Source organism: Egretta garzetta, unplaced genomic scaffold (assembly GCF_000687185.1).
Source record: "Egretta garzetta isolate BGI_Z169 unplaced genomic scaffold, ASM68718v1 scaffold108, whole genome shotgun sequence".
NCBI classification, from domain to species: domain Eukaryota; kingdom Metazoa; phylum Chordata; class Aves; order Pelecaniformes; family Ardeidae; genus Egretta; species Egretta garzetta.
This window is the reverse complement of record NW_009260614.1, coordinates 7,018,185-7,033,765: the sequence shown is the minus strand read 5'-3', so window position 1 is coordinate 7,033,765 and position 15,581 is coordinate 7,018,185. Positions and strand designations below refer to the sequence as shown.

Below are 15,581 nucleotides of genomic sequence, written 5' to 3'. Positions count from 1 at the left end.
CACTGTCTCCACAAGATAATCAGTTTTTCACAATTTGCACTAGATGTCCTTAATTTAGTAAGATTAAATGAAGGTGCAGTGAGAGAGCTCCTATCCAATTGTTTAAGCATCACCAACAATTAAAACAAATACTGGTTCTGTCCATTCTGCAACATCAACAGAAAGGGTACAGGGGAAAGAGGCATTAACAAAGCCCCAGAGAGTGATGAATGGCAGCTCTCAGTGATGCCATCTAATGTTTTTTGAAAAAAACCTGAGGCTATAATTGCTTGGAGTTACAACAGCATTTAAATACTAGAGAAGTAGAAGGTTTAAAAGAAAACAAATCCAGAAACAAACTTCTGGTGGCTTTTTAGAGAAAGGCAGACATATAAACAGCTATACTGAATATCTGTATACAGAGTTTAAAAAACTTCACAAAAGCCAAGACCACAGTTGGCAGGCTGCTCACCAGAACTCTTCAGGGAGTATTGACATGATCTCTTTTAAATTCTTCCTGGGAAAAATCTCAGCCAGTTCCAAGGGCAGCTCATGTACAATCATGCTTTTGTTTAGTCAAGACTGCACGAGTAGAACAAGTATAAACTCTTTCTGCTCTCATTCAGTGTGTTCCTCTGCAGTTTACAGTTATGAAGCAGAAGTGTTGCTATTTGCTGCAGCTTTCTATTGAATTAAAAGGCCACTAAAAAAACATCCAGCTAATCAGCTATAGCTGCAGGCCCTGATCCCACAAACACTGTGCTGTGCTTCAAGTATATGTAATTTTGCTAATGCCACAGTCAGAAGATCGTGCAGGAGCCTCTGTGCCACAGAGACGTTAACATTCACAGCAGTATCTTCTGCCAGTCTGAGTGCTATGGAAACATGGCGCTGTGCCAGCGATTTCACAAGACCTCTTTAGGTCTGACCGGTTTGAAAAAAAAAATACACGCCCCCACCCCCCCTTCTACTGGGCAAATATCAAGCCTGATCTCTAGTCCAGGAGGTACCAAAAGGATAACCTAGCTTAGTGAGCGGCTAAGATCTTTTGTCTGTAAAATACTGGAAAAAATAGGAGGGAATAAAGCAGTGTGAGGAAAGTTTCAATATTACAACCAAGCCATCGATCTATCTGAACATATCCCATCACAGTAGAGCAAAGTCTGGAGAGTAGCACTTGCCAGGCAAGTAGTATCTGGCCTTCAGGTGGGTCTTCTCATTAAGGACATGGGGAGGCACAGAGCTTCATATAAAGCCTTTTATTTTAATGTGATTGTTCAGTGAGGCAGAATTGCTTTAAGTTATATATTCAGTTTGCATGGGGGGACTTCTTGAAAGAACAGTTTGCAGCCTTTTCTAGGAAGACTACAGGACAACTGAACTGAGTTGGAATTGTGTCTTCATTAGAGTGGAGCAAGAATTGATAATTACCAGAGACCCTTCCAGGCACTGCTCCCCACTTTCCAACCACTGGAAAGTGACTTCAGTTCTGAACTCTACAAATTCTGCTCTAAGAAATGCTGAAGTATTGTTAGTCAAAGGAAGAAAGCAGACTTGGCCAAGAAATTAAGAGGGAAAAATCACAACAGTGTTCACAGCAGGGGAAAACCAACTTCAGAAAGGGCTCAGGCAAAGGGAAGCAAGAAAAGATCGCCATTACTTATTTACCTACTTGTTATGTTCGGTGAGTTTACATAGTTATCTGTAACTAAAGTAATAGGAACTAATCTCTCTCTGATGACAGCCAGAGCACACGTTTGCAGCTCAGAACGACGGAAGGCACATTCATAATACATTGCAACACCACAAGTGGGAATTCAGATCTTAGGGAGCGTATGAAGACTGAAGAGACTTGTGCCGTATGATGTCACCCTGCAGAACATCCAGTTATTCCTCAGATTTCCTATTCATGCAAAACTTCTTGGCCCTTAAACAACAAGAGCTCTGCTTGAGTTTAATTCCTAGTGCTCCTGGCTGAAGGTAAGAAACAGGGATTGCATCAGAACCCACAACTCCAGAACTCCAAAAATGTTTTTTGCCTTTTGTCTCTGACTGAGATTGCTGGTTATGAGGGGGGTACGTTACAAGGACAATTCTCTAGGAACAAGAAATGCGAGAGGATACTGGGAGAAATAACACGGACTGGAAGCTGATATTTTCACCCTTTTTTTCCTTTTGCAGCTAAACAGTAGTCCCAAAAGTCTGCAAAAATGACAGCCCCAGATGATAGTGCTGCTTGTGACTGATTTACAAGAAGGAACAGCTGAAATGATGTACTTGGCCCACGGAGTAAGCCAAGCTGAGAACTTTAAGCTAATATGGTACAGGACTGTACTCAGTAAAATTCCATCATCAGTTGACAACAGGAGGAAAATGAGAAAACATACAAAAATCAGATCAAATACTGACTTTGTTCAAGATGAAATTCAAGCGGAGGCAAAAGTGCAGTGTATTTCACATGGGAGGAAAAGAAGTCAGACCTGAAAAATTAAGCATAATTTGTGGAGAAAAATTGAAAGGAAAAATACTTTGTATTTATCACCACAGCATTTATGACCTCCAGAACACTTAGCAAAATGGGATGTAATGGAAATATTGTAAATCCATTTTGGAGAAGGAGAGCAGAATACTGGGAAATGCTGTCCCTGACACAGAGAAGTGATATTGGCTAACTAAGCTGAAATATTCTATGCAATTATTCAAATTTTCCACAATAAACACTGCAAGATGAGAGGAAACACAGGTGGTGCAAGACATATAAGGTGCCAGTAAAATGTGAAAATTAAAAGGATTTTATTGACTGATATGTTCTTCCTGAAAACTCATTGAAATGTACAAACTGGACATTCAGTAACTGATTTGTACATTCTGTATGTTACACCCATTCTTGTAGCCACTTTAAAGAGAGAATATTATTTTCACTTACAGGATGTTCACGTCATTGCAGACACCAAAAGTGTTGATATATTCTAGTCTAAAAGTGAAACCAAAATAGAACTGGACATAATGGTACACCGCTTTATGCCAATCCTATTGACTCAACATGCGCCAGTTTCACACATCAACTCGTAAGTACCTACTGTACAGTTAGTGAAACACCCAATCAAGCATATGTCTGAAGTCATGATGGCTTATTAAATTAAACCCCTTTTCCCAGACTTCCAAGTTATTTGTAGAGATAAATGTATTTAACTGAACTTGATTCCCTGCAGAATGTTCAGATAACCACATCTTGTCAGTATCTCTTTGAAAACTGTAGGTCATACTTCACAGAATTAACTTCAGGTGTAGATATCTACACAAATGTGCCATTAGTTTCAACAGGCTTCAGAGTCCTTGCAAAACAGAATGCCCTATTCTCTGTCCATAAGCTATCACCTGACAAACTGTATTATCCTCAATTAATGAGTGCCTATTTGTAAACTTAGAGCTACTTACTGATTTCGGGCCTGCTGGAACAGATAGGGGTATTTCAGAGCTGCCCGAGGGCTTCAGAGCTTCTAATTTCAGAACTCCCATGTTTGTTTCTAAAATCTGTGGTCATTATGATGCTACACAAGGCCACAGCAACCGTAATGCTCCATTCTGTGGCTGTTACTGAACACCGGGCATTGTTCGTGTAGCAGGAGATACTAAACACTGTATGCCATACCTAACCTGAGGAGCTGTCTCATGGCGGAACTCATATATGTCTTTGTACTTGTTTTCAAATAACCAACCTTTTAATTACAGTCCTGTATTCCTTTTTTTCCTGGTACAATCCTAAGAGCAAAAGGTTGTTAAGATTCTGAAGAAAAGAGGTCTCTTTTATAAGCTCAATACAGTACTTTTATATTTCAGACTATGATATACAATGTATACCATAAAATTAATTTAAGACAAATACTTGTCACTTTATCTATGTAGGCACAAGTAAATCAGTGACTTTACTGAAGTGGAGAAATCTTCAATGGTATCATGATTCTGGACTCCATTTCCTGAATAAGGGGCACTGAAAAAAAATGAGACAGGTTTTAATTTCAGTAACAGAGATCATTAGCAGTTCTGCACACTCAATTTGAACAGAAGTTATTGTCTTCAAATTACTCTTCTAGCTAGTGCATGCCAAGTCACCAGTAACCACCAACATTCCTGTAACTGCGGCACAGTAGTTTTGAGAACAAGTGATTTGCTAATATAATCTGTCTGCTGCTTTGAAGACAAATATTTCTATTCCTTTTCACCATAATGAAAGTTACCTTGCATTTTTCTGGTATACTTCCTTTGAAATGTACCCTATGGAACCAAAATCTGACATGCTTAGCATACTCTGTGAGTTTTGTTATGAAAGCTATCTTTGACCTCAAAAATCTCCTGGCTTCTAGTTCCAAAGTCTAAATTCCCTTTTCAAAGGAATGCATTTAACGAGGCTCCTGTATTTCATGAAATATTAGAGGTAATAATTTAATATAAATTTCACTTCTGGCTCCCTAAATTTTTGGACACCAACTTAATCATTTACACAAATCTCTTCTACAGGAGAGGTGCTTGCTTAAAAATTTACTATTAATGTAGCATTTTTTTAGCAATTAGGCAACTTTTCCAAGTTTGTACAATCAGTTGCAAAATTCATTTGACAGCTTAGTCAAATGTCCCTCCTTCTCCCGACAGTAGAACTGATACACAGATGCACACACACCAGAGATGCAAAATGTTATCGTTGTGCAATGTTCTGAAGAACACACATGATGGCACGCATAAAAGTCTACCTCCAGCATTCCAACAAAGTTAATAGGTTACCTGTGTAATAGACTAGTTCATCCCAGCCAGGTTTATGCCACGCAGCGTTCCTTATATCTTCTCTGGTTTGGAGATCTTTGTAAGCTAGTGAGGGGAAACAACATGCACAAAGCTTAGAAGTAACTCCTTTTCCTTCTACACACAAATAGCTCCCTTAAAAGTATTCTAATGTGTAATTAGGAGGCTGCAAACACTGGGAAGGAAAGAAGTCCGAAGTTGTTCTCCACAAAAAAGAAAAGCTCCCAAACCAACGCAAGCAGAAGGAACTGGTGAAGAGAGAGAATGTCTCAGACACAGGTAAGACAGATAACGCAACAGAGTACAGTTCTGCATGAGCAGTGTCAGATTTCTAATGCTGGAAGATAATATTCTGAACTGTCAAGATATGACGATAATACTGCATATTTTCTAAAATAAGTATTAGACAATGAGTTTCTTCAAGTTGAAACAATCCTAACGTGAAAAGCAGCTAAGCATTTGAGGAGACTAACACACAGAGAAAGCCAAAACACCATGATGTAAATAAATGCTTGACTTTCCTTTTCGTAGGCGTGGTATATGTGATGCTTGAAACTAAATTGTAAAAACCTTACTTCAGCATGAATGGGGATGGAGAAAAGAGATGGCAGGACATGGCTTGTCATGCTTATGTTATTGAAAGCAAACAAGTAATCCCTAATAGGCAAGGGCCATGAGAAACTGCTGTTCTGTTTCCATCAAAACACAAAATGTTCACTTCTGTTTGCTTGTTTGAAGAATAAAGTTACCTACACAAAAATTAATAAAGTCAACACTGTTGCTGTAAAACAAACAAAAAAAAACCCTTTTAAGGCATTCCTTTGCCTTTTGTAAAAACTTGTCTCGTGGAGAAAGTCAACTGTCTGTTAGGGGCTGATTCAGTGAGAAAAAAACAGAGAACACAAATTTACCCCAAAGGTGATGAACCATATACAGCTGTCCAATCTGTGAGAAAAATCCTCCAACTGCTTCATTATTATCCTGTCGGAAACGAATTGCCCGAGCCCTACAGAAGAGCAAAGCAGCCATTAAAAAACAGCAGATCTGGGTAGGAAATGAAGTGATAACTGAAAGGAAAACACAGGGGAAAGGAAGCCGAAATGTTAAAAGGCATTTGCAGTACACTTCAGCGATGAAAAATAAGAAAAAACATCTGCAACACACTAGTTTTCAGCACTAAGTAATTTAAATGTACCTATATATCTTGTTAGAATGAGTTAAAATTGGAGGCCTACAGTTTCACTAGACTGCGCATTATACTGAATCTAATGTTGAAGAATGATTAAAGATAATTGCTGGAACAGTGTAAAGTGGCAGGCCATTTTTATAGCAGGTTCTTCTAAAACTAAATCCTTGAGTTTCAGTCATACAGTCTTTGCCACACTCATTTACCACAGATTTTGGGGTAGTTGAATACAACTTTTTTATTCACATAGACCTTTGCTACGCAGCTGTCCTACACAACACTCCATGATTTGTTGTGTAAATAAGATCACCGTTTCTCTATAAATATGTTGCATGTTCCTAAACAGACTAGCTACCAGTCATACCAGATATGCCTATTTTATAAAAATTCTAAATTCAATTTACTTTATTCAAATTACTGTAATTAAATAAATTGTATCAATGAGAATGACATGTCTAAAAATCCAAGTCCTGATCTTTGTCAAAATAATTGAAAATACTCCAAATTGTTTAACTATCAACCATTAGAACTGCAAGGACAGTGAATGTAAATTGAAAGAAACTTATACTGGTTTTAAGTAAGACAAAATCAGAAGCATATACTCAACAGAAGTCTGTCTCAAATGCTTTTAACCTAGATACTAAAACACAAATGTGCTGCTCAATAGCTTTTCAAGAAGCAACTCGACTTTTAAAGATTAAAAGAGCCAAGATTTAGCCCATTTAAACAACAGGTCAGCCAGCTTCTAGTGGTCCTGTGGAAGCTGTGAAAGATCAACATAGTCTCAAGGAGTTCACCACCACCCTTCACTAAGCAGTGCTTTCTGCTGAAAACAGATGGTTTCTGCTATATTACAGCAAATTAAAAGGGTTATGTGAAGGAAAGCCAAACCACAGAGGCCACAATGTTGTTTGCACACAGAATTCCTCCTTCTTTCCTCAAAGGATAAATTAAGGGTCAAAGAACTAACTTACAAGTTGCGTAAGTACAGAAGACCATTAACTGGGTGACTGAAATGCTTTGGTACCCTCCTGCCGCCTCCACGATTTTTAAACATACATCTCCCAAACAGGAGAACGCAAGTGCTAATGCAACACTTACCAGTAATTTCCCCACTCAATCATTGTTCCAGGCTACAAAAACAAAACAGACTGTTAAAACTGTAGTTTAAAGGAAGTCAGAATACTTGGACAGTTTTCACAACATTTACATATGGAAAACACTATGTATGAACAAAATCCCTTCCTTCAAGTGATAAGCATATTATAATCATCTGTAATTACTCTGTTTACTTACTGTATTACTTCTTAGTCATTCGCCTGAAGTTTCCTTCAAATGAAAACACGGGGTTTTCAGCCCTGCAGATATTAGTATCTTGTTGGAGCCTGCCTTCATTTTGGGCCCCACACTTTGAGAGCAACAATGACTCAGACATCGGCTTTGATAAGAACCAGATTTTTAAGATGAGGTCTGTTTTCCATCTACATTGTATAAACACACTTTGAACATTTTACAACAGCAGAGCTTAAAAAAAAAAAAAAAAAAAAAGAAAAAATTAAACTTACTCTAAGTTGATAGGATCTCAGTTCATAAATATTAGGCCCCTCTCTGGGGACAGGTTCATTCCAGAAACTAAACTCCAACAGTAATTGGTTCTTGCGCGAGAGAAGCATGTTACCTCTTTCTTTGCGAAACTCTGTGAATTCCTAAAAAACAATGTGATCACTGTCAAACCATGTATTATTTTTCAACAACAAAAAGCAGTATACCTTACAGTGGCTTAGATTTTTTTTTTTTTAATGTGACCTTGGGGTTCTGAGGCACTGAAATCCTTTAAATTGTAAAGGCATCTAAATTCCTCTGGTGTATTTGAAAATTTCAAGGGGCATGTTTTACAAGCACTAAGCATAATCATAAAGTATTCAGGTATTAAACCTCAGTATTTCTGAGTGTGAGAATAAATCCTTTTCCAAAAAGGTTTCTAAGTTCATACAGGAAGTGATGAGACATTGAAGTAAAAGCAGATATCCAAATGTGCAGTTTTTTTCTCTGATTACTCTTTGTTCTCTTCTGCGTAAATGAACCAATTCTAACAAAATCAGTGCATTCTACCTTATTTTGACGGAGTTTACTCATGACCTCATTGAGAGCTGGATAGCCTCCCTCATATCTCCACAGATGAACTGAAACAGAAAAGAGGAGGCTTTTTTAGGGATGTCACAGACCAGTGCTAAATCTTATGGATTTATAAAATGCTCTTCATACCACAGAATTACACAAAAACAGAAATCAAGTAATGGGTTTAAAAATAGATTTTCATTAAAGAAAGCACTATACATTTGAATGTTTTAAGAGTAATCTGCTTTTTGAAAAGGGTCCTCTTGGAAAATTTTGCAATCTACTCTGAAGACAACAGGGAAATTTCTAAAAGGATGTTTTGTTGCCATGCTAGTAAGATGTGACAACTTTACATGACTAGTTGAAATTGAGATTCAATTTAAGAGGATGACTTAATTCCAAAAATGTGTTTAATACCAATTTCATCTAAGAACAATACAGGGGTAGTTCAGTAAATTACTCAAGCACAAAGAGCAACACACTTTCTGTAGGACATGAAAAATGATGTGAATGTTATTTTTGAGGTAAACATTACATTAATAAAAGCAGAAGATATCTGAACATGCTAGAATTGTTACATTTGCTAGGATTTCCCCCATAAAAACAATTTCAGAGCAGGTATCTACATCTGAGGTTTTTCAAAGCATTCTCTCTTTAATAAATCATCATAATCATAGCAAGATTTATTTACAAGCACTTAATATAGCAAGGCAACAATATTTCACCTCATAAAAAAAAAAAAAAAAAAAAAAAAAAAAAAAAAGAGTCACAAAAGCTATCTTCTCTCCTGTAAAGCATTCCCGTGCCTTTTCCAGGAGAGCGAACTGGAGACTAATGTAAGGCACTTCACTATGATAGCAGATTCATCCAGTGCGCCTGCTTCTGCTGTCTTACCCCCAGGGCAAATTTGATATATCCACCTAATATTAACACAGCCTGGGTGCAAGTACTGAACAAGTCAAAACCCCATAATCTGCTTTATTATGCTGCTAGAACTGTTGCAAAAACACTTTCAAGGCAGGCTATGGATGCAATTAGAGGTACAGTCTGTGTTAATATGTTACAAAAGCAACGAATGAGACTTGGCTAAGATATTCTCATTTCAATTGTCTTCACTCCCCAATTCCCCTTCAACTTTTAAAGCTGTTTCTCAGATAGTTTGGTTTATCTACTGTTATTTCTTTGCATTTGTTCAGTGTCAACATTGCAATATGCTGCGCATGCAGGAAAAATTAATGTGTACATGAGTATATTTTTCAGTAACAAAGCACTGACATTGATACTAGCATGGCTCTAACAATGGAGCTACGTAACAAACCACGTAACAAGAATCAGTACACCACTCTGTATTCGTGGCTTCCCATTCCTTCAATTTCCCAGAGCCTAGGAAATTTTTAAGGTTTTCTCTCTACACTAGACTCTTTGTAGTTACCTCCGTAGCAGGTCTTCAGTAATTTCTAATTCCAATATATTTTCAATCTGCATAGTTAGGCAGTATCCTTATATGAACAGAATTTTTTTACCTTCCTCCAATAAAGGCCTAGCTTATTGTTGAGTTTACAATGCAATCATTTTTTCAGATGGTGTGAATGATTTGCATTTCATTATCATAGAGCAATTACGGTATGAAAGTCTGAGTAAAGCTTTTATACTGGCCAATGCAAGATTAACTCTGTCTTTGTAGCCTTTCCCTTCACCCTAAATATTCAGGAACATGATCTGTGCCTGCAAAATATTACAGGACCACATTTTACAAGCATTTCCCCAAACTGTTCATCTACCACCTGCAAAACATGAAAGCGTATTAACAATAGGACATTTTTTAGGAACTAATGCTTTACTGTCAAACTCAACAAGACAAAAAGCAAGCGCTGTAGATGTTAATATGGCTACTGATAATTGATGCACACACACCCTTGCTGTATACATTGCTAAAGGTTTACTGTCAACAGAGATGATTTAAAGAGAAGAAACCTGCCAAGCACACGTTTCACTTGTATGGTTTTACATTCTGTTGTACTTCTATCTCCTACCAGCCTGATCCTGCTCTCCGTACCACGTGTTCCAAGTCCCCACCAGTGCACATGGGTAGTGTTTTTCTTCATGAATCTTTGGCAGCACCTCTTGACTTGAAAACAAGGAATACAGACACTATGTTGCATTTCCTTCAGGGAGGCTACAGTTGATATGTATAACAAATCACCACATGTTTATCATTATGGTATGAAAATTCACAAGCTCTACTTTTCAGATGAGAAAGCTGAAATACAAAAATCTGCCACACAGGCAAAAGATAGCTACAACACTACGAAAGATTAAGGTAAGCGTTACCATTTGTTAGACGGTATGACAAATACACAGCATGGCAGAATTCTTTTGATTCAGTAAATTATGTCTATCACCTAAAAGGTTATCCAACACATTAGGAAAATAAATATTAGGATGTCTCGCTTACAGAAAATGCAGCCTAACTACATGGGTGATTTGCTTTAGGAAAAGCTTTTCTTTATCAAGGGAGGTAGAATACACAAAAATAGGAAAGGACAGTCTTCTGTACCAGTTACAATGCTATTAATTCTGTTGAGCTGAATGAATAAAAACAAGTATTTTGATAGATCAAATGATGACTGTACTTCATAGTATGCAGCCTTACAGTTTTCTACCATTTCAGAAAGTGGTCTTAGTTTGAGGCAACTTACCCATCAAATCGTACAGTGAAATTGCCTTAAAAATACCTCCAACACAAAATTTCTGTTTGACTATTTCCAGTATCTCTAACATTTTTTTCAAACTTTAAAAGTGGCCTACATTAGCATTAAGAAATTAAGTTTTACCAATTGCTAACTCTGTTAAGACAGCTTTCATTGCACTGTACTTTGATGAATAAGTCAATTAGTCGGGTTGAACTTTGCCTTTTCATATTTTTCCCTGAATAATTACCCCCCTCATACTTGGTTTGGCTCACAGGCAATGAGTTTCTGCATAATATCAAATAATAGGAAGTAGGCTGGTCTTGGGCTGAGAGTCATTAGATACAAGTTTTCCTCTGCCACTGACTTTCTAGACAACCTTGAGCGTATCTCACTACCAATCTGTACCTCAAGATTTCTCACTACATAGGGTAAATAATGGGATGGAATGACTCTCCAAGGATGTTTTCAAGGATGTTTCACCATCAGTTCATTTTTGTAAAGCATAATGAGATCCCAGAAAGGCAGCTTTAAACAGGAATGTTAAATTGTTACAATAACCCTAAAATATATTTCATTGCAAATTATAGAAAACAATACCCATGGAATACCTTATGAACACCATCTTTTCCCTTTTTAAAAATAACTATTCCTAATTCTTCAGAGGGGGCCCTTAACCACAGCGATTCACAAAGTACTCTCATAATAAAAGAATAATGTAATGAAGACAATTAATACATGATGCCTAATCCTTATTCTGATTTGATACAGAACAAGGAATTAACCTATTCATCTTTAATTTAGGGAGAGGAAGGAGGGAAGTCCAGGGAAGCTTAGTTTTTTTTTATTATTCGATTCTTAAGGTTTCTCCTTCCCTGGAATACTTAAATTTGCTTTGGTTTGGAAAGAATAAACCTAACCACACATACTTCATCTGACTGCTGTCAGCAGTCTCCTTCCTTGAAAATAAAAGCCTCTGCTTTCACTCAACGTTTAGGTAGCTCATGAGATAATGCAGAGAAGTGGTTCCCCATCTTGTATAACTGGACATGTTTATATTAAGCTTTTAAACAGAAAGCTGGTTGAATGCTAATTGTGCTTCTCTGTGTATTTATTTTTTTTAAACAATAAACCTAAATATACCTTATGAGTGAATGTTATTCTAGTGGATTTCTATGTTTGTATAGCAAGGAAAACAGTTTTGGGTAATCTAGCTCCATTTCAATGCTGAACACATGAAGGCAGATAGATGTTAAACAAACTACTCATGGCTGTACAGCCAACCAGTAACACAGTTGAGGACATAAACTGGGAGTTGTGAACTTCTTCCCCACCCTCCAGCCCAGCTGGTGTTCTCACCAATACACCACACTTAAAAATTGGTTGCAGTAGGGTATCATTATGCTAAGAATGTTTTATTTAACTGACAAGATGATCACTGTCAGTGAGAAAGCACTGCTGTTTTGAAAAGCATGAGGCTCACTACATTTCCAAATTTAAACATACAGTTCTTGAAAAGGGAGTTGTTCTCGCTCCAGAGGAGTCATTATGTAGGCAGAACAGGGCTAATATTTCTGCAATTTCATCCTTAAAGCAGTAAATTTAAAATGTTACTAACTCATACATTTCATACAGCTGTAACTTTTTGGAAAACCCGTAACAGTACTGCTCCCTTTGGAGGATATCACCCCAATGCAAAGATCCTATCCAAGGATTTGCATAGCTCTTAAAAAGTAGATCTCAGTAACATTATTTTTGTAGGATATAGATAAACTGAGAGAAGTCAACGCCTGGGTTTTTAAAATCTCAAAGTTATACTTCAATTTAATACTGGCATGTAGTTTTACTTACCCGTAATCTCTCCCTTTCCTTCCTGTATGCAGACAATAACCACCCTCAACACATTCCTACATGGCAGCTGGAGCGGGACGTGCTAGCGTACCAGGATCTACCCGCATGGACCAGCAATTGTAAGACAACTAAGGGAAGGGGGAGAGCTTTCCAACAAATGTCACCAATGTTGTCACAAAAGGTATCATCCTAAACTGCAGCTTAGGAAGATGACACCTCCAAGAGGGAAGGCAGAGGGTGAACCGAGTGAAGTATCTTTTGCCATTTCCCTCCAAGAATAATATGATCTATTTACCATCATAACCTGAAAGTAAAAGCAGAATTTTTCCACCTCCCCTCTAAATAATGAAGATATTTGCCAATTTTCAGAACAGCTTGTGATCATATCAACATGTCTAAAATGTGAAAACATAATACGCACACTTACCAAAGCTTGTTGTAGGCGTCTAGACATTCTGGTTTTACATTGTGAACTGAAACAACAACATTACGTGAGAAATGCAGGAACAGAACAAAGAAATGGTAATGTTAAATATAAAAATATCACTCACTCTGTAGTTTATACAGACTGCTGGTCTCTCTTTTGGCTAGAAGGTTGGAGTGAGCATCTTTCCTTGGATCGACTTTGCGAACAAACAGTGATTTTAACCAACTGTCTTCACGAGGTCTGCTAGCTGAAGATACCAGCCCCCTACACATTAACAAGTACATCATATTGTCACTGAGCATGTCTTGAAAATGCCCACAATGCGGGGAAGATAGGCACAATCAAGTTTAATGCAAACAGTATCATAACACACAGTTACATACACACCTGTTACTAAAACTTTCCGCTGAACAGCTTCCTAGCAAGGTAAAGGCAGTTCTTTCCCCACTCAGATTTACCCTCTTACAAACCATTTAACTAGATACTGAGCTGAACAGTTACATCATCTGCCTTTATTCTTTGTGCATATAGCAGGGAATGGGTGGATGGCTGCTTTTGCTGCCTATTTATCCTCTTTTTAATCAAGTGTCTTTGGTCAAGAAGGCTGGGTCTGTCCTGATGTACACAGCCAAGAGTGAAAACAAGCAAAAAGACAGTGTGTACAGTGTAACTAGAAAAATAACTGCTGTATGTTCCTATGTTGCTTAAATATAGCTCTAAAAAAGGAAAAGTTAAATAGCACATTTTTCAAGAGAAAAAATACAATGAAAGTCTAATTTGGGAAAAATTATGAGTGGCGGGAAACAAGTTGCAAATATTTCAATTCCAAATTCTGGCAACTGTACTATGTAGGGGTACAGATCCACATTCTTTGTACAACATTCACAATTTCCCCTTCTTTGAAACGGAAGAATTTCACTGTCTTTTTTTATCTAATCTTTATGCAGTTTCTGCAAGTACACTTCCAAAATAATACCACTTCCCTTTACACCACAGAGTACACAAAACATTACAATTGATAACTGTCCTATGTTGCTTAAATATAGCTCTAAAAAAGGAAAAGTTAAATAGCACATTTTTCAAGAGAAAAAATACAATGAAAGTCTAATTTGGGAAAAATTATGAGTGGCGGGAAACAAGTTGCAAATATTTCAATTCCAAATTCTGGCAACTGTACTATGTAGGGGTACAGATCCACATTCTTTGTACAACATTCACAATTTCCCCTTCTTTGAAACGGAAGAATTTCACTGTCTTTTTTTATCTAATCTTTATGCAGTTTCTGCAAGTACACTTCCAAAATAATACCACTTCCCTTTACACCACAGAGTACACAAAACATTACAATTGATAACTGTGTTCTTTTTAAATGATGTGTTAAAGGAATTATTTTTCTCTTTTTCAACTGACAGAAGACCCCTCAATCACCAAAAACTGTGCCGAAGGACAAGAAGTGTATTTAACCAATTCTCTACAATGTATGACAGGGGACTCCGAGCTCAAATGTTTTTTCTTCTCATAAGCAGCACTTCCTTCCATTTGCTTCTTTTTGACATGGGGTTTCTGCTGAAATACTAAAATATCCCTCTGACATACTAAAAATGTGGCACTACAGCTGGAAACTTAACGCTTTTCCTTCCTCAGAAGTCAATGTTTCACCCTTAATTACTGACTAGGAGATCCAGAAGATAGCTATCAATCTTCAGTTATAAAGCTATCTTCCAGGTATCAGAAGGTTGTGACAGTCATTCAAGGAAAAAATATGGGGAAAGAGAATCTCAGCTTCCTTTGGGAATAATCTCTCCATGAACACGCTCATCCATATTACACAAAAGTAGTTCACACCAGCAGTGTTTTTCAACAATCAACCTTCCACTCCCTGTGTCGGAAAATAACATAATGAACTGGTTCACCCTGTGGAAGCGGAATGGAGGAGAAGAAAAGAATTTCATAGCAGAGAAACAATAACAACCAGAAAAACAACTGCAGCTGAGATGACCTTCAGCGTTAACAAGCACTTGGTAAGTACCTTATTGGTGTATTCATTGAAAATGGTTCCTTCTTTGGCCCTAGGCAAACACACACAAATGCGTTACTGTGCTAAAAGCTAAGCAGCTATTCCTGAGTACAAGCATTTAAAAGGGCATTCCACGATAAGGCTGTTGCTGGAATAGAGGGGACTCAGCTGCCTGGAGTAGACATATCTCCGATCTCAGCTGGAGGACGCAAGGCACAGGTGACCACAGTTGCGTTGTCACATCTAGCTCAGGTGCCACAGGAACACAAGCTGTCCCAGATGATGGGGGTAAACCCCACCTAATAAATCCAAGTTGTTTTAAAAAGGTTCCTTAAAGTAAGCACTACTGCTCACTGGACAGCAAAGAGGGCTCTAGGAGACAGAACTCAATCCCAGTCCTGCAGTGCTTGTTTTTGCAATTGTGGTCTGTAAACTATCACCATTCCCTCCCCTTTATTAAATGGAGTTAGCAAGCTAACATTTAGAACACTCTTCTGTAAGGATTATCATTTGCAG

The 15,581-nt window shown here is 37.6% G+C and overlaps 1 protein-coding gene across 1 annotated transcript; it reads right to left on the bottom strand.

Annotated features, from left to right (window-relative positions):
* Positions 1-2,724: 2,724 nt before the first annotated feature.
* Positions 2,725-14,035, bottom strand: NIPSNAP2 (nipsnap homolog 2). Its single transcript, XM_009645131.2, has 9 exons — positions 13,173-14,035; positions 13,049-13,094; positions 10,114-10,208; positions 8,075-8,145; positions 7,528-7,668; positions 7,064-7,095; positions 5,688-5,782; positions 4,759-4,842; positions 2,725-3,970 (listed from the first exon to the last, which is right to left on the bottom strand). Exons 1-9 carry the CDS (start codon positions 13,348-13,350, stop codon positions 3,906-3,908), a joined length of 807 nt encoding a protein of 268 aa, XP_009643426.2. The 5' UTR covers positions 13,351-14,035; the 3' UTR covers positions 2,725-3,905.
* Positions 14,036-15,581: the final 1,546 nt, after the last annotated feature.